Genomic DNA, 26,078 nt, shown 5'->3' on the forward strand with positions numbered 1-26,078 from the left:
GAAAACAGCAGTGGCAACAGCAACCACAAGGGAACGCCGGTAAGCCCTCGGCGTGTGTGTGTCCCGCTGAGATGAGGAGTTCGAACGCTTTTCACCCTCTGAGCGAGGGGTGGGAGGGGCAACAGGTCAGCAGGTGTGCCGGAAAGCAGGGGCTCCTGATTAGGTGAGTCCCTGCAGCGGCGTTGATGGTATGAGCGTGGTCCCTGCTCCCTCGAGTCCTTCCTGAAAGCTGTGAGCAAACGTGCTCCCAACAGCCACACAAGCCCCCAACTGCGACGCGGCACCCGCAGAGCGGGTGCGGCTAGTTGTAGGCGAAAACAGCAGTGGCAACAGCAACCACAAGGGAACGCCGGTAAGCCCTTGGCGTGTGTGTGTCCCGCTGAGATGAGGAGTTCGAACGCTTTTCACCCTCTGAGCGAGGGGTGGGAGGGGCAACAGGTCAGCAGGTGTGCCGGAAAGCAGGGGCTCCTGGTTAGGTGAGTCCCTGCAGCGGCGCTGATGGTATGAGCGTGGTCCCTGCTCCCTCGAGTCCTTCCTGAAAGCTGTGAGCAAACGTGCTCCCAACAGCCACACAAGCCCCCAACTGCGACGCGGCACCCGCGGAGCGGGTGCGGCTAGTTGTAGGCGAAAACAGCAGTGGCAACAGCAACCACAAGGGAACGCCGGTAAGCCCTCGGCGTGTGTGTGTCCCGCTGAGATGAGGAGTTCGAACGCTTTTCACCCTCTGAGCGAGGGGTGGGAGGGGCAACAGGTCAGCAGGTGTGCCGGAAAGCAGGGGCTCCTGATTAGGTGAGTCCCTGCAGCGGCGTTGATGGTATGAGCGTGGTCCCTGCTCCCTCGAGTCCTTCCTGAAAGCTGTGAGCAAACGTGCTCCCAACAGCCACACAAGCCCCCAACTGCGACGCGGCACCCGCGGAGCGGGTGAGGCTAGTTGTAGGCGAAAACAGCAGTGGCAACAGCAACCACAAGGGAACGCCGGTAAGCCCTTGGCGTGTGTGTGTCCCGCTGAGATGAGGAGTTCGAACGCTTTTCACCCTCTGAGCGAGGGGTGGGAGGGGCAACAGGTCAGCAGGTGTGCCGGAAAGCAGGGGCTCCTGGTTAGGTGAGTCCCTGCAGCGGCGCTGATGGTATGAGCGTGGTCCCTGCTCCCTCGAGTCCTTCCTGAAAGCTGTGAGCAAACGTGCTCCCAACAGCCACACAAGCCCCCAACTGCGACGCGCTAGTTGTAGGCGAAAACAGCAGTGGCAACAGCAACCACAAGGGAACGCCGGTAAGCCCCTCAGCGTGTGTGTGTATAATTAAGGACCCTCACTATTATCGGTCTTGCTGGCGCACCCGCCTTCGGTCTGGGGCCAAGCGTGCGATGAGCTCTTTCTATTAGGAACATTGTAGGCAGCTCGGGGCCAAAAAGGTCTTCCATCATTTCATCTATGAACCGCTCCATATTTTTAATATCCGTCGATTCTGCTATTCCCGTGATTCGTATGTTGTTCCTTCTTGATCTGGCTTCCAAGTCCTCATTCTTATGTCTGATTAATTGTAGCACACCATCCATCCCCCATAGCTTCTTTTCAATGTCCGTTTGTCCTTCCTCCGTTTCGGTAATCCTAGTTTCCAATACGGCCATTCGACCTTCTTGTTTCTCGACCCAATGCATTATTCTGTCCATCCTTTCTGCCAGTGAGCCCATCTTGGAGTCTATACCTTGCAGACTAGTCTTTAGATCTTTAAACATTTCCCTGATATTGTCTGTAGGTGGTTTGTCCGAGGTGCTACTTCCGGGTAGTTCTTGATGGCCTACATCGCTGTCCGCAGATTTATTGGATTTTTTATCAAAATTAATTTTCGGTTGACGCGTCTCAGGCTTCCCCATGACGATGGTCTATGTTCGTTAAGGAGTTGAACTCCATATCCCAGGCTCTGGCACGCGTAATGTATGCCCACACCAGTCGCCACACAGCACTTCGTTAGGTGGGGGTCTCCTCAGCTCCCTCCCCAGTCGTTCCACTGTTCGTGCCACACGTCGCTATCCTGGGGTCGCCCTCGGGTTCTAGCCTTATGTAGACTGTTAGTATGGGGCAGCTCAGTTACCGTAATCCACCCACTGAGTGTTGTCTGCACCGTCGCGGTCTGTTCCCGACCATGGAGGTGTACCAGCAATGACTGTGGCCCACAAATTCAAACAGGCAAGGAATGACGTCCACATGCTGCTCCTCCTGACCAGTTTACCGCCGCAAGGAATGCTCCGCCGTCATCTGCGTCCCGCCCAGCGAGGGAAGCCCCGACTCCAGGTCCCAGCTTTGCTCTGTCCACCATGGTAGGCCTCACTACTGTAGCGCGCGCCCGTCTATTATCTAGCACAGGCTTTCCCACTTAATCAGTTCACGGTGTCCTGGGGTAGAAGGCAGTTTTTGCAGCACAGTAAACTCTGGTCAGCATGTCCTGTGCGGATTTATAACTGATTTGTAAAGCTCGGCCGGCGGAGCCGCTCTAGTGTGCGGCCATTCCGCTGCTCAGCGTAGCCACGCCCCCCCCCCCCCCCCTGCCTCATGATACATTGACCCTGCTAATCTTTTTTTTTTTTTTTTTTTTTTTTCCTCAGTCACTGCTAAGAAAAAGGATTCTGAAGCAAGATAGCCATATCCCTGGTAAACCCAAAGTGATAAACCTATATCCGTATCGCCCCAGAACGCTGCAGTTGAGCCAAGAAGGTGCGTCTCCTGCACCAGTGGAACAGCATGGTAGGGTCTCCTGGCAAATTTCAGGGTGTCGGAATAGACAGACTGCACTGAACATGTTACTTCTGACGGCAGTGTCGCGAAAAAGGGACTGAATTGGTAACAGAGAAAGAGTTATCATTACTTAATCCCTCTGTTATTATTGGCTCTGGCATTAGGGGCTGCCTTAGAGTAGACCACCGCATCAAACACTAATAGCTCGGCATAGGAAAGTGGCAGTGAGGATGTCGATCAGATAAATGAGAACTGTTAAAGTTGTCCAGTGCCCTTAGATCTATGATTGTGCCTGCCGACAAAGAGCCTCCTTCGATGCATTCTGGCTGAAGCACAGCCATGAGTATCCCAGCAAATTGCTTCAAGGCCCTGGCCCTGTAGCATAATTTGGAAACAAACACAAACCCAAACACATCAAGCATGATAATAAAACACCAATATAACCAGAAAAACATTGCAAGTCTGACAAGCCACAACTGGAAATTAAAACATAAATCAGCAATTTTGGGCCACAGCACAAAGAACCTTTTGTATCAAAGGAAGAGAATGTGCTTAATAGAAGTGGGTCTATTTAAAAAAAAAAAAATTTGATTGCATATATAATTTAAAAAGGGACTGTTATCATTAAGGCAAGCACGGCCATCGCAAAAGTTGAGCTCCAGCCCATTGAATAAAAACTGTGATGTGGAAAACAGGTGAGGTTGTAACATACCAGCATTGAATTAGTCCTGTTGAACATGGTAGAAGTTTCCTGAGCCATCTAGCTGTTCGCATTAAATCATCAGTTCTCTTCCAAACTAGACTTAGAGGAGTGTCTGTTGTAAAATTTGTGCATTTCTTTGCACACTTGGGGACTTGTATAGTACATTTTTTCAGCTGGAATTTAGATGGACTTTGTAAGAGTGGGTAAATGTCTTTTGCAGACCTAGTATACAACCTCTTCTGCCTTTCAATACATGGTTGTTTTTATATTCTTGTGATATTTTCTTCTGTTTTGATTCATTGTTGCTCTTTCTACTGTACTCTATAATTTCACCTGATGTGTTTGGTTAAATGTTCTGTTTTTAAACTATGGGATTTCTTTGGGTATTATAGGATTGTTTTGTGCTTTTTTTAAAAAAATGTTATCACTACTAGAGGTTTATGTTTTTTCACTTGCTGCTGGTGCCTAAGAACAGTTGTTTTGCAGTGTGCTCCATACAATCCAATGTGCATAAAACATTGCTGCAGCGAAGAATCAATGCATTCTACATTTGAAAATGACTGGAGTTCAATTTTATTTTCTCACTAAAAGTAGCTTTAGTGGACAATGCTCTTTTAATTTGAACGGGAGCTCAATATGTTTCTTTTTTATTTTATTTTGCCAGGTTGATGGTATGGACGTGTTATGTGTCAGGGAGGCCACAAAGTTTGCTGCTGATCACTGCAGGTCTGGCAAGGTGAGTTGCTTCTGATTATTATTTTTATTTTTTATATTCTTCTTCTGTACTGTTAACGGCATGAAACCGCATTAATTCTTCAAGGGGAACAACTGGGAAAAACTAGCTGAGAGCCTACTTCCCACCTCCCCTTTTGAATCAGACAAGCCTTTAATTCTTGGAAAGACAAATGATCGACTCTCTGCACCCCCTTGGAGAGAGACACCATGACAAACCATCTGACCATATTTGTACTAAGTGGCATAACATTTTATAATGCAGCTACAGTACATATGCATCCTAATTGTAGATGAGCAGTAGAAACTGTTTGGCTGCTAATGCCTAGTTTTCTTTTGTTAACAAAACATACACATTTCTAAGTTTAAATAGCAGGAACAAAATATGTGCAATAAGTTAAGGAAGCAATGAGACTCCTCATGAATCCTAGATTTTAATTCCTTCATATCCTTTTTTTCCATTGATAGTTCTGGGTCTTGTAGCACAGTTGTTTGTGCATGTGTGTTTTTTGTTGCTTTGCAGAAATACTTTCTTGGTTTTTCTGGCATGCAGCCCGACCCCATTGAGCAGGACCCGGACCCAGCTGTCACCCATGCTGCTGCATTGCTGTTTGTTTCTGCCTTTCTCCTGTTCCCTCGTTTCTGCGCTTTTGTTGTTTCCCCCCAATTCTAGATTGCTTACTGCTTTTCCTTGTTTTTTCGCCTTTCTCCCTTTTGCCATCGCTTTGAACTGCTTAATTGCTTTTTCCTTTTCTTTGTCATTTTTGCTGCTTTTTTCTCATTTTGGCTTTCTCCTGGTTTCCCTCACTTTTTTTTTTCATTGCCTTCCTCCTGTTCTCCTTGTTGCTTATTTCCTACTCCTGTGTGCCTCCCATTTTCCCACCTAACTCTCCCCACCACCACTAAGCGCCCCTCCTTCCTCCAGGACCTACTTAATGGAGGGCACAGCACAGCGCACCGACTGCTGGCTTCCCAAAGGCAAGCTGTGTAGGCCCATCTGCGCCTGGACCTCTCCGAGCACGAGGACCTCTGGTTCCCTGCCCACCCGCTGATAGGACACTGCTGTCCTCCACACCCTGAACACCGAAGCACCAAGCAAACACTTCTGACACACTGCACCCCACTGTATAGTACGACTATTCTCCTGCGCCAGATGCATCGTCTCCTGCACCAGCATGACCGCCTTAACTCCTGAAAGCATCACGCTGACATCTCGCCTCACCACATGAGAAGCAAAATTGTAGTGTAGTTCCTATATTTCTAATAGGCTCAGCGCATTGGAATAATAAACTATAGATTTGACATAGGACTGAGGTCAGTATGTCTCTATCGAGTATACTAAACTTAATTGTGTGTGCCAGCTAACTCAGAGGTCACTAGAAACTTTCTCGAGTAAACAAGAAGGGATTCGTTTCTGTAACCGCACACATGGATGCACATAGAATCGAAACATATCTTCAGCGTCGTGGAAACAATAGATAACTATTTCACTCAGTCAATCGTGCATGCTTCGTTTCTTCAGAGTTTGCACAGTAATAGAGAGACGGGCGTTTCAATAAAAGGGTTTATTGAACAGTCTTCTTTCTCATGCAAGACAAGTGAACTACAATCGTTAGACAGAATGAAAAGTATAATGCGTACATCGTAAACTGTAATATAAAATAATACTGTAATAGCATTGTCTGTTGCTATGACATGTAAAAAATACATACATAAATAACACAAGCTAAAATACTCAACTGGAGCTTCTAAAATACACCTACCCCAGTGTACCTAACCTAGGTCTAGTACGAGGGAAGACGTAGGTGGTGTCTTTAGCATAGGTTTAGTTTTTGCCAAGAATTGCCAAATGTTTCTCTAGGTTCTAATCCGCTCCATACCTTAGAAAAAGAGAGATTGATATCTCTTTCACAGACTCGATTTCCCAACACCCCGCCAGGGGAGTCAGAAACACTGGAGCTGGATTCTCGGCAGGAGGATGACAGCTTCTGGTCAGTGCGTCAGCTGGAGAGTTGGCTTTCTTCGGCACTTGCTGTAGCGAGCTGCGTTGTGCAAGTAGGTAGTCGACTGCACCGAACCACACCGTGCTTTGCCATAGCAAGTGAAGGTATACTTATACCTTGAAGGTGTTTAGGAATGGTAGCTTTGACGTAAAGTCAGGCATGTGAACGTCATGAATGAACCCCTAAGGATTAGATGTTCATGCATAATAAATGAGTTCTTATAGAAATCAGTATCCAAGCAAGGGGAAGCCCCTAACGGCTTAAGAGTCTGGTTTTCCAAGAAATCGTTGTGACGTAGATGAACTGATGGAAGTAGCCATGCCTGTATTTGGGCAGCATGGGCTATGCCTAAATAAGGACTGGATTTCTATGCCTATATATGGACAATGTGAATTGTACCTATATAAGGGCATGAATCGGGAAATTCATTCGGAATCTAAAATCGAACACAACAAAACAGCAGCTCCACCACCTACTCCTCAACACGTGCTCCATATGCAAGCATTCCCCTAGAAATATGGGACCTCATGGCCACCTCACACCTACCATCTTCCTCACCGAGACCGGGCTCAACTCTGCATCCACTCTAGGCATTGCCGCAGCGATCCCCAACGGAAACAAAATCACTCACCAGGACCACACTAAGACAAGCAGGGAGGAGGAATAGCCGACATCCCTAGAGACCATACAGTGCACCACCGACAACACCCAAACCTCCATGGAACATCTCCGCTTCATGTTCCACATTGACGCCAAGACAACCATCAGAGGCACCCTTGCATACCGACCCCAAGGACTATACTCTAGCTTCTGCAACCCCACATGGAATTCATTGTGCCTCCCAGCCTTGGACTCCAAGGACTACATCCTCTGTGAACTAAATTTCCTCATTGACAATCCCAATTGCAACAACACTGTACACTACCTCAACAGTATGAGCAACCGCTGATTGACCCAGATCATCTACGACCCACACATGCACCACACACCCGACCCCATCTTCACCTCCAACAACTGCGTCAAATACAGCCACAACTTGCATGGATCGACCATTCCATCGTCCACTTCAGCATCTCAAGCCTGCTCACCACCACCCCCAAGATGACCAGTGCCCCACACCACATCTGCAACTAACGTTAAGACCACTTAGACTGACACCCTTAACACCTCCAACACCCCCCGCCACCAACCTTGAACAGGAAATTAAGAACTTCTGCACCATTGTCCCTATCAAGACCATCAACCAGAAAAAATCCTCAAAAAGAACTAGCTAGCACACCCCAGAACTCAAAACAGCAAAATGATACAGCAAGCAGCTGGACACCTCCAACAGGGCAGTCTTCAAGACATCCCTTAACCTCTACCACTTCCTGCTGAGGGTAACAAAGACAGCCCTAGCAGCACACATCGAAACCTGCGCCAACAACACCAAGGAACTCTTCAACATCAAGGAATTTGCCAACCTGGCTGCCTGCGAAAACAACATCCTACCCTCACAAAAACTAATCGAGATCCTCGCCAACTTCTCCCATGACACGCTTGCAACCATATACAGAAACGTCAAACTCCAACATACACCTGTGTACTTCCTCAATAGATATGCCACCACCGCATCTGACCTGAACCACAGACTGACCACCTAGAATCTACTCTCTACCCAGGATACCACCTTCACTTTGAAATCCATCGACTTGCGAGCTCACACAGACACATGCTGGTACCACATCTTCAGTCTCAGAAACCAAAGGATCGGCCAGGAACTCACTACCCTGCTCAACACCTCAATCACTACTGCAACATTTCCCAACATCTGGAAACATGCCGAAGTCGGAGCACTTCTCAGAAAAAACCTCTGCCGACACCAACAAACTCAAGAACTACAGATCAATCTCCGTGCTCCCTTTCCCAGCCAAGGTACTGAACAAGATCATCAAAAAGCAACTCATGACCTCTCTGGAGCTGACAAACAACAAGGATACACTGTTCCCCAAAGGTAGGGGCGAGTGGAAATGAAAGAACCAAGCAAAGGTGGGAAAGGAGGGGGAAGCCACCTTTCAGACCTAAAACCTTCACACACTCAGCAAACTAGGTGTCATGCTTCATCATCTGGGTTTTGCTCCTCGTCAGACTGGCACTGCAATGTCTGACGGGCACCCGCGAAGGGGCTCTTTATCGGAGATGTTATAGTTCCTGCTAGTTGGTGCATGTGGGTGTGAGGGCTTAGGTGGAGTGTAGGCGTAAAAAAGGGGGTGGGGTGATAATTAAAAAAGGTTAGGTAATCCACAAGGAATTTTACTGGTGTGGTTAACTACCTTAATAAAAACAGGAAGGAGAAAATACACACCGGTACAAAGATCCAGCGATGTGTGTTCTACCTAGTGGTCGGTCGACATGTTTCATGCTTCATTTGCAATTCGTCAGGACCTAAATAAGCTAACTGTACTACACATAAGTGGTCAGGGAAGATACTACCTTCCACAGGAGACTCAAAGGCAGGCTAAGAGGTCCTGCTGTATCCTAGTGGGACCTAGAAAGGATGACAATAAAGGAAAAACAAGGGGATGATTGTTACCACAATGCTGTCACCAAATATCTAGATCACAGCTGCTTGGTTCTAAATTCGAAGAAAAGGCTGCAAAGTGTGGTTGTTAACCAAAGGAGAAAGTAAAAAAAATGACTGACAGGTCACTAGATGCTAGCAAAAACAGAAAAAAAGAATAAAAAAGAACTATACAAGTCTCACCCTACTAGGGACAAGATATGGCATCAACTGGCTTCTCCCATGCGTGGGCACCACGACTGTTGGTACCCTAATGAGGTAATCCAGGAAACAGCTTGAATTTAAAAGGTTTATTCAACAGCACAGCATAGGTTCCTTGTACAGCTGCATCAAGGTTAAACTGACAGAAAGTGCAGAATGCTACATGAGGAAAACTCTGTTCAGAACATGGAATGCAAGCAGAAACATAACATGTCGCATGCAGTTAAAGGAACAGTCTTACAATACTAAATAATAAATAAAAGCTACATCAGAATGTAACACATCCCCCTCATTAAGAAGACAACATAATATGTATTATACAAAATCTTGTAAAGAAGTGGGTCTTCTTCTGACTCGTGTATCATCTTTGACTCTTGAAGCAACTGAGTCAAGGAAAGAATTATCGTTTGTTTCAACACTGTCTAAATCACCATGAGACTGAAACAGAACATCATTCTGCATGGGACATTTGGCAACTTTACTCACGTTCCAAACTTTGCCGTCTTGAGTAATGACAGAATTACTGAAAACCTTTTTAACTTGCATGGGCCTGCCATACTTACTCATGCCTTTGCTGACCATGAAAGGTTTCACGATCCTGACCCAATCACCAACCACTAGATTATGCTCTTTGGTTTTCCATCTTTTATTGTACCACAAAGCCGACTTACTTTGCTTGCAACTAACCTTGTTAGCAATTCTTTCAATGTCAACTTAATCTTTTGTCAAATTTTTGCATTTCTCCTTAAACCACCAGGGACATATATCCGAAGCAGGATCTCTTCCTTTAAGTAGTTTGAAAGGACTAACTTCCGTGGTGGTATGAGGAGTTATGCGATAAGTCCAAAGTTTCTCGCTAAGCACATTCAACCAATTACTTTTCTCCTTAACAGCATCAGCAACAAAACCCTTTAAAACTCGGTTAAAACGCTCTACCTGTCCGTTCTCATGTGGTTCATAAAGGGATGTCCGAATGTGCTTGATATTGCAACCCTTTAAAAATGATTGCATCTCAGCTGAAACTAACTGCACACCATTGTCAGACACTAAAACAGAGGGAGACCCTTCTCTCGCAAAAACTTCTTTGAAAAAAGAAATAACCACCTCAGAAGTAACTTTAGCCACAAATTTCACTTCTGGCCACTTAGAATGATATTCTATCATGACTAGTGCGAAACGTGAAGCCTCTGGCAAAATATGGAAAGGGCCTGAAATATCAAACGCTATTTTATTCCAGGGAAATTCCGGCCATTGCACGGCTTTGAGAGGTGGAACATGCAATTTCAGCATTTTGTCATTGACACAACACTCACTACGCTCCCTCACTGTGCGGTCAACAAATCTGTCCATCCCTGGCCACCAAAAATTTAATCTTATTAAGCGCTTCATGGCCGAAATCCCAGGATGGGTTTTATGAGCTAACTGAAGTATCAGTTCTTGTATACCAACTGGTGGAATACATTTACCAGATTTGAAAATCAAATCTCCTTCGCACCATAACTCATCCGCCACGTTATAAAATGGAAGTAAATCATCTCTGACATTGGATTTGTTGGGCCCACCCTCAAGGAGATATTTTTTTAACCAAACCAATTTTTCATCATCATCTTGACATTTCGACCAAAATTGCTCAGTGATGTCCCGATACTGAGGAGAAACAAAATCAGACAAACTTAACACAAAATCAACCTCCCTGAGACAATCAACTTGGTCAACTGTACTTCGACAAGGCAAGCGTGACAAACAGTCAGCAGTAAAAAAATAATTTCCAGGAATATATTCCACAGTGAAGTTGTATTCCTGTAATTTTGATGCCAGGCGTGCAATTCTTGCCGTGGAGTTCCAAACTCCACCAACCGATAAGATATGTACAAGCGGCTTATGATCCGTTCCTAAGATAAACTTACTGCCCCGTATGTAAATTCTATAATGTTCAATAGCCCAGACACAAGAGAGCAACTCTCGTTCAATGACAGCATACCTGCGCTCCGTCTCAATCAATGTCCTAGATGAAAAAGCCACATTCCATTCTATGGCACCATCTGTCTGAGACAACACACACCCAAGACCATACAGGCTTGCATCAGTGGTAATAATACATTTTTTACCCATTCTAAAAGGTTTCAAAGTTGGCGAATTTACAATGTCATTCTTAATGTCAGTGAATGGTTTTTGCTGTTCAGCTTTACAAACAAACTCATTACTTTGTCTTAATAACCTCCTTAGTGGCTCCATTTAAGTAGCGAAATTTGCAACAAATTTACTGTAATACTCGCACATGCCCGAGAAAGACAGCAGTTGTTCTTTGTTGCTTGGAGAAGGAGCCTTAAGAATAGCCTCCACATTAGATTTTTTAGGAATCAAACCTTCCCCTGACAATGTATGGCCCAAATACTCCTCAGATTTACTAAACCATTTGCATTTGTGTGCTTTGAGGGTAAGACCAGATTTTTCCAATCTATTACACACTTCGTTTAAGTGTGAGGCATGCTCAAGCTCATCCTTGGAAAAAATCAAGATGTCGTCCTGAAAACATTTAACAAAGGAATCAAGATCTCTAAAAATTTGGAACATAACCCGTTGAAAAACAGAAGCAGCAGATGCTAACCCAAATGGCATTCTTTTATACTGAAAAAGACCCATGGGAGTGATGAAAGCTGTGTATTTTTTAGATTCCTCAGTGAGCTCAATTTGATGGTACGCAGATCTGAGATCTAATGTGGAGAAAATCTGCGCACCATCAAAAAGAGAAACAAGCTCGTTTATATTAGGAAGAGGATGACAATCTATAATTATATTGGAATTTAGTGCCCTCCAATCAATGCAAACTCTTAATTTTTGATCCGGCTTCCGTACCAAAACTATGGGCGAAACCCATTCTGATGACTCAATGGGTTCTATAATGTTATCTTTAAGTAAATCTTTCAACATTTCCTTTAACTCATCCCTAACATTGAGAGGAACACCTCTTAATCTTTGTTTAACAGGAAGTGCTCCTTCCTTCAGCACTATTATGTGCAACATTTTTTAATTTCCCTAACTGATCAGAGAAAACGTTATCAAATTTTTTGCTCCAAAAGGAAATATCGTTTTTTCCTACCTCACTGGGACAAGTAGAATTTAACAAATCTTGCTCACTACACAGTTAAATGGGGTCTTTAGCACGTGGATTTAACATGATACCCAGTTCCCATTGGTCATGCCAACCCAGAACATTAATACCTTTAACAGCAATATACAGTTTGATATGGGCTAATCTTCCCCTAAAGCTTAACGGAACTTTGAAATATCCTTCAACATCAATTTTGTTCCCATTGAAACTTTCTGCTAATATATTAGATTGTTGAAAACTAGCAACATCACATACTTCTTGTAATTTTTCATTAAAATATTCTCTAGTAATTATGGTCCAAGGAGACCCAGAATCCACCATAAGTTCAATGGCAATAGTAAAAACATGAAAGATACATTTTGGTGATTTCTTACTGGTTAGCATAACACAACCATTTTCAACAATAGAGACAACATAGCCTCTGTCAAGATTTTGTTCTGCACACTCACTGCTACCAATGAAACTTTTGCGGGAGTAATATTGTGAGAGAATGGACGTGTTTGTCCTGTTCGCAATTGACTGTTAAGACGCCTCTCTCTACAGACATTACTAAAATGTCCTACTCTACCACAAACATTACATGTTTTATCAATAGCAGGGCAACCTTGAAAAGATGCAATATGTGATTTGCTACCACACCTGTAACAAGACACAAAATTATTACTAAATTCTGTCCTCCTATTATTGATACCGTACTGATTCTTGGCTCTCACTTGTGCAGGAATAAAACTTTTGTTGTCAGTTTTGGGTTTTACAACACATACTTCTTCTTCAGAAGAAGTTCTACCAGGATTAGAATTTTGTTTGACACCAAGGTCCATCCATTTTTCCGACAACTCAGTGGATTTAGCGATGGCAATTGTTTCCTCCAAGTTGGGATCACCTATGCACCATAATTTATCCTGAATTTCTTTGTTCCTAACATGAACAATAATCTGGTCACGAATCATTTCATCAGACATAGATCCGAAATTACAATGTAACGTTAGAGCCCTTAAAGAAGTGAGAAAATCATCAAAAGATTCCTCCTGCTTTTGTGCCCTTGTGTAAAATTTGAAACGATTTAAGGCAATATTGGCTGTGGGTTTGAATCTTTTTTCCAATATTTTGAGTGCTTCAGTATAAACATTCATAGTATTCCCACTACCAGTAGGAACTGACAACTGTGGTAAAGTTCTGAAAATTTCCTGTCCCTCAGAACCCAAACAATGCAAAAGAATACTTCTTTTTCTTTCCGCACCCATTCGCTCCCCATCAATAGCCCTCATATAATTGAAAAAATCTTCTTTCCATCTAGACCAAGGCATGGGAGGATCACCCTTAATCTGTAAAAACTTAGCAGGAGGGTCAAACTGCATTGTAATAATAGATACAAAATGAACAGTGAGGAGAATATAGTATAACTAGAACAATATAAAAGAAAATAACACTGTAAATAATTTACATAGAAAATAACAAAGTAATAATAACAGTGTAGTTCAGACTGTAAAACAGTACTTGTGATGAAATACTAAGAGTTTTGAAGGACAGTGTACTAAAGTTTCCTCTCCAGATTGCCAAATTGTACTGAAATTTGCCTGGGAACAACACGAGAAAACACGAAGGAAAGGAGAGCTTCGTGTTAGATCCGATGCCGGTGGTTGTTCCAATCAATCAATCAATCAATCATGACACTTGTATAGCGCACTACTCACCCGGAAGGGTCTCAAGGCGCTCGGGGGAGGGGGTCCGTTACTGCTCGAACAGCCAGGTCTTGAGTTGTCTCCTGAAGGCGAGATGGTCCTGGGTCAGCCGAAGGTGGATGGGGAGGGAGTTCCATGTCTTGGCCGCCAGGTAGGAGAAGGATCTGCCTCCGGCGGTGGCTCTTCGGATGCGTGGCACGGCGGCGAGGGCGAGGCTAGTAGATCATAGCTGGCGGGTGGGCGTGTAGAATGTCAGGCGGTCGTTGAGGTACTTGGGGCCCAGGTCGTGGAGAGACTTGTGTGCGTGGGTGAGGAGCCTGAACGTGATCCTCTTGTTGACGGGGAGCCAGTGCAGGTCCCTCAGGTGGCCGGAGATGTGGCTGCGTCGGGGGATGTCCAGGATGAGTCGGGCGGAGGCGTTCTGGATGCGTCAGAGTCTTTTCTGTAGCTTGGCTGTGGTTCCGGCGTAGAGGGTGTTTCCGTAGTCCAGTCGGCTGGTGAGGAGTGCTTGGGTGACCGTCTTCCTGGTTTCGGTCGGGATCCATCGGAAGATCTTGCGGAGCATGCGAAGGGTGTGAAAGCATGATGAGGAGACGGCGTTGACTTGTCTGGTCATCGAGAGGGAAGAATCCAGGATGAAGCCCAGGTTGCGTGCGTGGTCTGTTGGCTTGGGTGCGCTGCCCAGGGCGGGGGGCCACCAGGGGTCGTCCCAGGCGGAGGGCGATGGTCCCAGGATGAGGACTTCCGTCTTGTCCGAGTTCAGTTTCAGGCGGCTGTTCTTCATCCACTCGGCGACGTCTTTCATCCCTTCGTGTAGGCTGGTTCTGGCGGTGTTGGGGTCTCTGGTGAGGGAGAGGATCAGCTGGGTGTCGTCGGCGTAGGTGATGATGTTGAGGTTGTGTTGGCGTGCGATGGTTGCAAGAGGTCTCATGTAGACGTTGAAGAGGGTGGGGCTGAGTGATGATCCTTGCGGAACGCTGCAGATGACTTCGGTGGCCTCGGATCGAAACTGGGGGAGGCGGACTCTGTGTTCTTCCGGCGAGGAATGAGATGATCCACTCCAGTGCCTTCTCTTGGATGCCGATGTTGTTGAGGCATTGAACTAGAGTGCGGTGGCAGACAGTGTCGAACGCTGCAGAGAGGTCCAGGAGGATGAGTGCCGCTGTTTCCCCGTTGTCGAGCAGGGCTCGGATGTCGTCGGTGGCTGCGATGAGGGCGGTCTCGGTGCTGTGGTTGGCTCTGAAACCGGACTGTGAGGGGTCGAGGGATCCGTTTGTCTCGAGGAAGGCGGCAAGCTGTCTGTTGACTATCTTCTCAATGACTTTGGCAGGAAAAAGGGAGGAGCGAGATGGGGCGGAAGTTCTTGAGGTCGGTGGGGTCCGCTGTTGGTTTCTTCAGTAGGGCGCTGAGCTCGGCATGCTTCCAGCTCTCCGGGAAGGTGGCGGTGTTGAAGGAGGTGTTGATGATGTTCCGGAGTTGGGGTGCGATGGTGGAGTCGGCCTTGTTGAAGACGTGGTGGGGGCAGGGGTCGGTTGGAGATCCGGAGTGGATGGTGTTTATCGTGCGGGCTGTGTCTTCGGTGGTCACCGTGGTCCAGGTGCGGAGGGTGGCAGTGGGGGGTGTTGGTTCTACGGTTGGGTGCGTGGGTGGTGCGCCGAAGCTGTTGTGGATGTCGGCGATCTTGCGGTGGAAGAACGAGGCGAGAGAGTTGCAGAGATCTTGTGAAGGAGAGATGTTTCCGATGCCTAAGGTTGCTTAGCAACGCTGCCGGTGACTTTAATGGCCTGCATACAATGATAGGCTGAACGCGCTCACGTCAGCGTCGTCAGCACCAATGGGAAGCCTCGTAGGATAAAGGCGCACTTGTGTAAACGCGGAGAAAGGAAAAAAATAAATAAATAAGTGAGCGATTGTACTCGCAGGCGATCCCACAGGCAGGCCTCAATATTCCACAAAACAGGAAAAGGTGTGATTAAGAAATCACACGAGGGCTTTGAAGATTGATGAAGCGCAGGGCCAGACCGGCACAGGGATCACGTCAGCTCCAGAGCGTTCAAGACGCGAAGCTCGAGCAGAGACGGCGTTGTAGGCAGGTAACCTGGCAACAGTAACTTGAAAGATGCTTGAGTTAGAAGACACTTGAAATCGAAGTAAATAGTCTAAAATCACGCAGGATGACTTCCAGAAGCAATACTCTTCAAATAGAAATGATGTAGAAAGCTTCTTCCTATATTAGCTTGCAGAAAATTAGAACACAAGTGAAAAGTAATCCAGAATAGTAGAAAATTATAAATTGGGTCCAAAACTCCGCTCCTGTGCTGTAAATGGCTGGAGTAAGGTTGTCCTCATCGCCAAATTTTGTAGTAATCCAGGAAACCGCTTGAATTTAAAAGGTTTATTCAACAGCACAGCAGAGGTTCCTTGTACAGCTGCATCAAGGTTAAACTGAAAGTGCAGAATGCTACATGAGGAAAACTCGGTTCAGAACATGGAATGCAAGCAGAAACATAACATGTCGCATGCAGTTAAAGGAACAGTCTTACAATACTAAATAATAAATAAAAGCTACATCAGAATGTAACACCTAATGATGAGGGAGAAAAGAAGTAACGACCAACAGGTCAGACATAACAAAACACACCTACACCCAATAACGCAGGCAAGCCGATGCTGTTGGCTGTAGACTTGAACATGATGACGAGGCCTTTCGCCAGACACCTGCTCAGTGTGTGAAGTTCTCATCTCTTCAGTCTGCATTGGTAGTTCATTTCTCCCACATCTACTTTATTGCTGTGTGATATTTCTGGATAGAAGCCATAAAGAGAGGTTTACACTCTGCCAATAAAACTGCTTAGATTCAAAACCTCCACTGTCCTGTGGAGTTATGATCTGGGAGCCCATCCCCATGGTTTTTGGTTTTGGTATTATTTAACAGCATGGCTACTGGAGCTCGAGACCCGACCTCCCAGACCTGCAGGGCAATTTCAAATGAATGGTGGCTCTCACACTGGCATGCCGACCAGGTCTGGGTGAAATTTTAATTATCCTAGTGTAATTGCATAATTTTGGCAATTTCACATAACGAAACCTAATTATATGTAGTAGTTCTAGATTTGAATAAAGTTCTAGATTCTTCTTTCAGGAAGACTGACTAGACTGTTGTTAACCAGCTCCTCTTCCAGACAAACCCCAAAAGAAGCAGCTTTAATGGAGGGGACATAAAACGTATTGAACAACAAGGCAATTTTTAGTCCATCCTCCCAGACGGGGACACGATTATACTCTTGTTTTTGGTTTAGAAGGGGGGAATACAAACCGATTTTGGACTTATTAGAGGTGAAATGTTGCACCCCCCATGTGGCATACAAAATGACGACCCTGCAGGTAATTCTTCAGTTCATAAGGACTGGACATTTTCTTGCATCTGTGGCCCTCCTCAAATCTCGAGGAAGAACCTTATTTTTGTGGGGGGAGTCTAATCTTTGAGCTGGCTACATTTCCAAGGGTCTACGAAAAAGTTTTAGCTCCATTGGTAAGTGTTAGCAAAAGAAATTCAGGTTTTTCCAAATTTCAACAACTGGTTCATTTATTCTTCTGTCTTAAAGGCGCTCTGCTGAAACCTAAAGCGCGGCAACCGGAGTGAGGCGGGAGGGAGCCGCATGGCGCACTGAATGTAGGCAAGGCACGCCGTGCAATCAGTAAGAGAAACTCACTAAAGAAAATAGTGCTTACAACACTAAATAACATGTACCCTGCAACAACCAAAGTAAAGGGCCAGCCGCCATGGGATGTCCATTTATTTCAGGCTAAAAATGAATGATTATCAGTAAAATAAAGTGCCGCAAAATGCCGCTAAATTTTCATAATTGTGCCGATACATTTCCATATTTGTGCCGCTAAATTTGCTAATCAATGCCGCTATATCCTGGGGGGTCTGCCTAGGGCCTATACACTGGACCCCGTTCAAAATTATGCCTTTTGGTTCCCCCAATTGTTGTTTATCTCTGGAGCAGACCCAACTACTTAACGCCTTCCAATCCAGCTTCTGCAGCAACCACAGCACCTAGACTGCTCTGATTAGGGCTAGAGCAGCCACCAACATCAGGACCCTCCTCAACTGACAGGAAACAGCAGCTCTGATCCGCCTTGACTTTTTATCAGCCTTTGACACTGTATCCCACCACAGACTTATCACAAGACTCAACCACATTGGCATCCAACGGGAATCCCTGAGATGGATCACCTCCTTCCTCACCGGAAGAATACAGAGGATCCACCTCCCACCTTTCACCTCCGAACCCAAGGATATCGCCTGCGGTGTCACCCAGGGCTCATCCCTCAGCACCACACTCTTGGATTCATACATCACCCCGCTGGCCAACATAATCAGATTGCACGGTTTCAATATAATTTCATAAGCAGATGACACCCAATTCATCCTCTCACTCATCTACGAGCCCACCACCACCAGGATCAGTTTCCACAGATGCATGACAAGCATTCCAACTGAATGAAGAACTGCCTGCAGCTTAACATGGACAAGATGGAATTATTCATCTTTGGCAATAGCAACCTATGGAACGACTACTGGTTCCCATCAGACCTAGGACCCACACCCTCTGACCACGCCAGGAACCTCAGAATCCTCACTGACAAGCTTGCAATGAAATCGCAGATCAATGCAGTCGCCTCCATTTGCTTTCTCACTCTGCACATGCTACATAAGATCTTCAAATGGCTACCACTGCACACGAGACACACCGTGACACAGGCCCTCATCACCAGTCGACTGGACAATGGCAACGCCCTCTACATAGGAATCGGTGCAATCCTCCAACAGAGACTTAAGACCATACAGAATGCTGCAGCCAGCCTCGTCCTCGACCTCCCTCGATGAACCCTCATCACATCCCATCTCAGACAACTCCACTGGCTCTCTGTACAGAATAGATGTCAATTCAAACTGCTGACACGCACACAAAAAGCTCTTCACGACTAAGGGCCTGTCTAACCTAACCATCCCCTGAACTTCCATCAACCGGCAAGAACACTACGCTCAGCCTCCCTATCACTGGCCCACGCTCCCTGCCTCTACGATAGCAGAAGTGGAGGGCAATCCTTCTCCCACATCCCAGAAAAGACTTGGAAAAGCCTCCCTGCAACCCAGAACCATCACCTCACTTTGGAAATTCCAAAGGGCCCTCAAGACCAGAATGAGCCTCCGGGACCGGCAAGCGCCTCAGAACACGCCAAAGTCAGACCACTACTCGAAATCAGGTGATTAGGTGTGCTTTCAAAATCCTGAGTGATTAATTTATAATTGAAAATATTAGGTCTTTGTTTTCTGGCTCTCTCCTCAGCATGCATGGGCGAACTTGACTCAATGCAAGAACTTTGAGGGGAGCTCATTGTGAAACAAGGGGTGAAGCATTTTCATTTCTGCTCCATGGCTTTATGGCCGCCTATGTGTGTATCGGCCTTGATAGGAGGAAGAGGCATTCAGTGGGCTTCTCTTACTTGGACCACAAAGACATATCCTTTACTCTTTACGATCCTCTTGCATGTCTTACACAATTTCAGTTTTGATTCCTGCCTGGCTTCTAGTGGTTCTCAGTAGTGAGCACGCATTTGTGCATCTATACGTATTTACTAGGCATAGGCATTCACTGAGTTGCGAACGTTCAGGAATTGTTCCATCTTGATGCACACTTAGCCTCAGTATTGCACTCGCCCCAATCGGAGAGAATTTCTAATGTCCTGGTGTTGGAACAGAACAACATAGAATGCCTGGTTAATTTCTGGTTCACACGTGGGATAAAAGGCTAATGCTTTGGAATCAGGGAGTGCATTGAATCTCTACTTTTATCTAGGTCTGTTGTGTTCGAAAGCCCCAAAAAGCAATAAGTATTATGATGTGGAGGCACAGAAAAGACTCCTCACCTGCATGGGACGTGCCCCACCCCTGCAATTCCGATGTATTTCCCATCAGTGCCAGATTGCATCAATGAGAATTGTGTTCGGTCCTGTCACCACTTCATAGAACCCAACCTTCTTAAGAACCAACCTGGGCACTTCTGAGGGCCAAAGGAACCTAAGCTTCTACCTGTCCTGCTCTCAAATCTTCTAATTGAAAATACGTCATGGGCAATTTGTTTGAGATTCCAGGTGCTGGACCTTCCTCTTACTAAATCAGAACATTCAAAGTGAAAGTAGATTTATGAGCACTGTATATAGCAAAATGGTTTGAATGTAATAATAAGATGTGTTGCCTATGTTCTTTCATTTGCATCTAAAATCTTTTCTTATTTTTCTTTCGATTTTTATTCCCAAATTGTTAGTGCATGAATAAGTTTGAGGACTCTGCGGCCAAGTGTTTAGTTGGAGCAAGAATAGGCTTATGTGAGCTTTTTTAATGTGTAATAAGAATTTGGTACCGTCTGAAGCAGTTTTCCAAATTGAAAGGAACTGCTGACCAGCTGCAAGGTTCTCGGAGTCTGAGTCGGGGGTAAACACTGACCGAATCACAGATGGACATCACTTGAGGTGACCAATTCTTTCTGAGATGTTCCCGCGGTCCAGGGGACCTTGCCTGGTGGAGTACCGTCTTAACAGTGTTTATTGAAAGTATGAATAATAATGAAGAGCCACAATCTTGGCTGAATTGAATTACAATGTCATGTTACATCAAGTGTTGGCAAAACCAGTAGGTCTTACCTTTGGGACCTATTGGCTTTGCCAATGAGTTGACGCTGTGTAGCATGGCTAACTAATTTAAAAAAAGACAAACTTTTGACACAGATGGCGGTGTCATTTTGTAGTCACATGCGCACCACTATGCTACAAAATGACGTTTTTGTTGTTTTTTTATTTTTAATAACTAAAAAGAAAGACACCAAAGAATGGTGTGGAAGGAAAATGGGGGAGCCAGGCGGGTATGGAAACAAAATGGGAGACGAGGGTGGGCACAAGCAACATGGGGGAATGGAAACAACACAGGGAGGGGCCGAGAAGTACACAGCTAGACAAACCTCACTGGAGGGGAGCACAGAAGCACATGGCAAGACAGACCAATAAGGAGACTTGGAAAGCAACAAGGGATGGAAATAATACATGCGGGACAGAGAAGCACACAGCAAAATGCAGCAACACTGAGACCGAGGTGGGGGGCAGAGGAGCACCCTGAGAAAGAGCAGCATGGAGATGGGGGGCGAGGGGGGGGACCGAACAGCAGGGAGACTGGGAGACTGGGGCAGAGAAGCACATGGTGAGACAGAGCAACACAGAGAGTGGGGTGGGGCAGATAAAAACACGAAGGAGACAGCTGGAAAACGCATTCAGTTTTGAGTATGTAAGGACACGGTAAGGCTTGTCTAAAGTCATGACTGGAAAGAAAAGGCCACACAAGCCATTAAATAAACAAATGAGTGACAATGAGGCTGACCAAAGGTAGTCAGTGGTCCCTCTGTAAGTTAACAACATGTTTCTCAGACTGCGCATGAGCCATCTTAGGTGAGACCTAAAAAGGGTTGTACTGTGAAACTAAGTTCAACTACCTCTTTACATTGCTAAGTACGTAAGGAAAAGTAATTGTGAAGGTGATTCTTGGCAATTAAGGATCATTTCTTTCACAATCGGCCTTTTACATAAAACAGTTTTACCCCCAAACCATTCAATAAATTGGCTGTGGAAGAATTGACTATGTGTACGCATTACTAATGAAGTCAGTTTTTTGGCTCACGACTATTTCTTTTAATTATCTCTTTGGGTGGGGAGGTATAGGATGTAACCCACTCTTTTTCTCTTTTTAGCTAATTTCTAAAGTCAACCGAATTCTCTTGAATCAAAATGTAGAAATCTGCAGTGTTGTTCCAATCTTCAAGGAACATATGAGTGTACATGACATTTTAATGTGCTGCCCAAAAGATGAGTTGAATTTTCTTGTAGATCCACGACCCTCCAGGGTAAGACTCTTCTGCTTATATTTGTTCTATTTTTGTACTTGCAGGGTCCTATTTTGATGGAGCTGCAGACATATCGTTACCATGGACACAGCATGAGTGACCCTGGAGTCAGGTAAGATTGATTTATGATCTAGTCTAATCTATGCAATGGACATAAGAGGTGCCATTAAGCACTGTCATTCTTTACTTCAGAGGAGAACTTTTAATAAAAGGACATAGTTACCATAATGTTAAATGACTGTTAGTCTTGGTGTATTAGTTAGATTAAATACAATGTTTCTATCATTTTCACCTATATTGCTTCATTATGCTTTTACCCTTTGAGTGCTGACAGAATAGATTTAAGGAAAACAGTTAGTTAAGTGAGTGCTTCTCTAAGGACATAATTGTATATGTACTTTTCTTTCTTAGTTATCGCACAAGAGAAGAAATTCAAGAAGTAAGAAGTAAAAGCGATCCTATAACTCTGCTCAAAGACCGAATGTTAAATAACAATCTTGCGAGCGTCGATGAATTAAAGGTATTGTTTGCCTATAAAAATGGAATTGATGTTGATAGCCTTATCAATCTTAGCTTGAATTTACAAATCTTGTGGGCAAAATTATTAAAATAAGTCTGTTGAAAGTAAACAGTATCATTTTGAAGATCAGTGATGTCTTGGTTAGCCATTACCATTGTTGTGCACGCGTTTGTTTGTTCCTAGACCTCCAGACCTTAATACTCTTATTTTTGCTTTGTTTATTTTCAAAGCTTGGTAAAGGCATTTGTTTGTGCTAACCTGGGCAGCCTATGATGTGCCCTGTTACTGTTTTTTTTTTTTTGTAATTGCTGAACAGATGTGTGCCTCTCCTATGTAAAACCTAGTTATGCAGTGTGAATCTTGTCTGGATAAGCATGCTGCATATTATTCCGCCCTCTAGGGGGTAGGTCTGAAATGTATAATTATCTAGTAGTACTCTTTTTTTTTTTTTTGTGTGTATGTCTGGGCATTGTCGACCATTTGGGGTACTAGTCCTCTGTTCTTTGACATCAGGTCCCCACACCGGAATCCTGTTTATTTGGTCCCTTCTCCAGATTTCTTTTCACCATTAGTCCGGAAGCAGAGCGAAGATGCTGAAGATTTTTCAACAATCATGATGTTTTTTTACTGAGGATTTTGGGTGCAAAACACAGGCACTGAAAGAATATCAACTGTTGCACCAACAACTTGGAGAGGATATTTTTTCCACTGACAAAGACAACTGTCAGAGTCTTTGTACAATGAAGGTGAGGGATAGAACATTCCCCTCCATTGATACTGCCTAAAGTGCCACCATAAGTACCCCCAAAAGGAGAGCCTCAAAGTATGCAACCTCTGTCTGCCAAAAGATCATGGCGCAGTGGGCGGCTACGCATGTGCTCAATTTCAGAAAAAACAAGGGAAAAGCAGAGGTGGGCACGTTTCGCCATGGCACCGGGTAAGAATTTCCTAACTCTAGGTCTGGTACAGCCAGCTTTCCTCTGCCAGGAGGGGCTGTCTCTGGCAGTGAGGACAGTTGGGAAGATAAAAGGAATGGTGGCATTGTGCTTCTCCCTGGTACCTCACACACAGTTACACATGAGGCCACTTCAGAAGTGGCCTCAAGCGCAGTGGTTATAGACGACTGGTATTTAGGAATATTTAGTTGTTATCACTGCAAAGGTACAGAAAAAGATTCAGTGGTGGAACACAAAAAACATCTTGGTGAGTAGGCATTTCAAACATCCAACTCGCTCAGTGACCATCCCAACGGAGGCATTCAACACTAGGTGTAGAATGCACGTGGCAACACTGAACATCAGAGTCCCATAGAGCCCGGAAGAAGCAGTCAAACACATAAATATCCTGGAATTGAAGCAGTTTTTGTGGCACTGAAAGCTTTTCAAAAACAGGGCAAGAGGTCCAAATTCAGTTGGAGAATACAACAACGTTCCACCTCAACAAATAGGAGGGAACAAAATCACATGCGCTCTCCTAGTTAGGTCAGGACATATGAGTTGAGCCATCAAAAAGAGGATATAACGAGTAGCAGTTCCTGTCCAAGTGAACTGGGAAGCGAACAGGCTAAGCAGACAAGAAAACTTCTCACAGTGTGGTCTAAAACAAAAAATTGTGAACATCATCTTCCACAAATAGGGAGAATGACAGATAGATTTTTCCCAACACAGGGGAACGCAAAATGCCAAAGCTTTGCTTGTAGGTACCTTCACCTAAGCCCTTTCTATAGACTGATCAGGGCCATTTGCTTACGTTTTTTTGCGAACTCCAATGATACATCTCATGCTGAACAGATGCAGATAGGACAAGAGCACACCAGTCACAAGGGAAGCCATCGCAAGGTAGATAGTCCATGCTGTTCAGACATGTTACAAGATGGCTGGCATACTGCTTACCCAAAGACCAAACGCATACTCTTCGAGCAAAAAGGGCCATACTGACATTTATGCTCAAAACATTATGTAGCCTCATTAACCATAGATCATGCCATTTTCTTCACATACACCTCCTTTAAAATCTATTAGTAGGTAACAAATTACTTATTCTTTTTTTGCCATGTAAGAGTCCTAACCCCACATATTATAACCCCACATATTATGACAAGCCTTCACTTCATTTAAGAATAGGTGCTTAATTAATTCACAAGTCGTAAGCAATGAAGAGTAGCCCGTCCATACATTTAATGTTAATGCATCTGTTTTTTTCTTGTGAGACATACATGTATTCCGTTGACATAACACTTACAAAAGAAGAGAAATATCAGTTCGGTAACAAACGTTTTTCATTGATCATCAAATGAACAATGGGTCCTGCTAAATAAGTAAAAGAAGGACCTGTAGAAAAGCAAATTATATGTCGGAAATTGTGGGGATGAGTAAGGAAACTATATGTAGAATTATATCTTTGAGAAAGGCTATCCCAGATATGAGAAAAACCAGTGTGACAAGCTGATCGATTCAACCTTTCTTCATTCAACTCCTTAATTTCAAAATCCTTAACACCATGTAAAATTACTTCAACAGAAGATTAGCCTTCGGCAAAATGAAGGGTTTTATAAAAGAAAAAGTAACCAAGTATTATTTTTAAAGAAAATAGGTTTTTTTCAGCCTTTGGTCCTCGCCCCTTTCTCCCCAGCAAAATATCTGAGACCGGCAATCAGCAGTACTTTCTCTTACATTGCTGGTCTGTTCTACAGACGGGGATTGATAAAAGATGCAATGATTATACCATTATTAAAAAGTTCCAGTCTTCTGCTAGTGTAAATTGTAATAAGTTCCAGACATGCCAAATCTACCAGTATGTCAGAAACGTCATGACAAGTGTGGAGCAGACTGTAATGAACACGTTGTGAAGTTATGACAACCAATCAAGATTTCAAATTGCTCTGAGGTTTAGACTGCTTTAATGGATGTGTAAGGCTACTATGGAGTCTGGACCTGGGGTAGTTTATAGTCTGGTTTTCTGCTGCTTTTAGTACTGTAGATTATTGGCTGTTATTAGAATGATCACTAGACAGAGCTAGGAGAGACAGTCAAGAAATAAATCCCATATTTCTTCAAAGAGGGAGTCAATCTAGTGTATCTTGGCCAGTTTGTCCTCATCAGTATTGCTTAGTTGTGGGGCAATATGAGGTTCCACCCATTCCCACTCCTGTGTAGTGTATACATAGGACTTTTGGCTATGGCATGCACACATATAATCGTAATGTTCAAAGTTATAAACAAGATTCCAAACCTGTGGTGCGGCTGGAGTTAGAAGGTAGGAAGTGTTACATCTCAAGAGACATTCAGCTGAATGAGGCTCAATAATCTGGTTGGGCAGTTGGGTTAAAACACTGTTGATGGAGTTGGTTTGCTGTATGCTAGCAATACCACTTTCCATGTGAATTAAATGTCTATGCATTATGTTCATAAGAGCAAAGAAAATCAAGTTTAGATAGAGTTCCGACCCTTCCTTTCACCGCAACACACCTTGGAAAGTAGCCTCAACAGTTAAATAATTTTACACTGGTTTTGTCACTCACTCTTATTGATATCGTTCTTCCTACCCATGCCATTGGAAGTTTTTGTAGTGTGCCTACATCTAACAATGGGAAACGGAAGAAACCATTGCCTATCTATATGTAGTTAAGTCCACTTTAAGGTACTTCCATTGTCTTGGAGAGCATTCTGGGTAAATGGTCTCTTCTACCTCTGTTATGTCAAATTGTATCAATCCATGAAGCCCTAAAAATGTGAAATCGGGTGCCTGTACAGTAGCATGTAAGTGCCCACAGCTATATATATATATATTGCATCCCCCATCCAGATACTCGAGTAAGAGACCTATTCTAGTAGATCCTGTGGTTGCTCTTAGTAGGCTAATTTGTGATTCCT

General features: G+C 44.5%; 1 protein-coding gene across 2 annotated transcripts in view; it reads left to right on the forward strand.

Moving 5' to 3' along the window:
* Positions 1–26,078, forward strand: part of LOC144772957 (pyruvate dehydrogenase E1 component subunit alpha, mitochondrial) — a 221,110-nt gene that overhangs the window by 171,284 nt on the left and 23,748 nt on the right. For both annotated transcript variants that reach the window (XM_078657661.1, XM_078657660.1), the window contains 3 exons: positions 4,100–4,171; positions 21,731–21,798; positions 22,098–22,206. In XM_078657661.1, the coding sequence (XP_078513787.1) occupies positions 4,100–4,171; positions 21,731–21,798; positions 22,098–22,206 (249 nt within the window). The remainder of the gene's footprint in view (positions 1–4,099; positions 4,172–21,730; positions 21,799–22,097; positions 22,207–26,078) is intronic.

The sequence above is a fragment of the Lissotriton helveticus genome, chromosome 8, assembly GCF_964261635.1.
Source record: "Lissotriton helveticus chromosome 8, aLisHel1.1, whole genome shotgun sequence".
Taxonomy (NCBI): domain Eukaryota; kingdom Metazoa; phylum Chordata; class Amphibia; order Caudata; family Salamandridae; genus Lissotriton; species Lissotriton helveticus.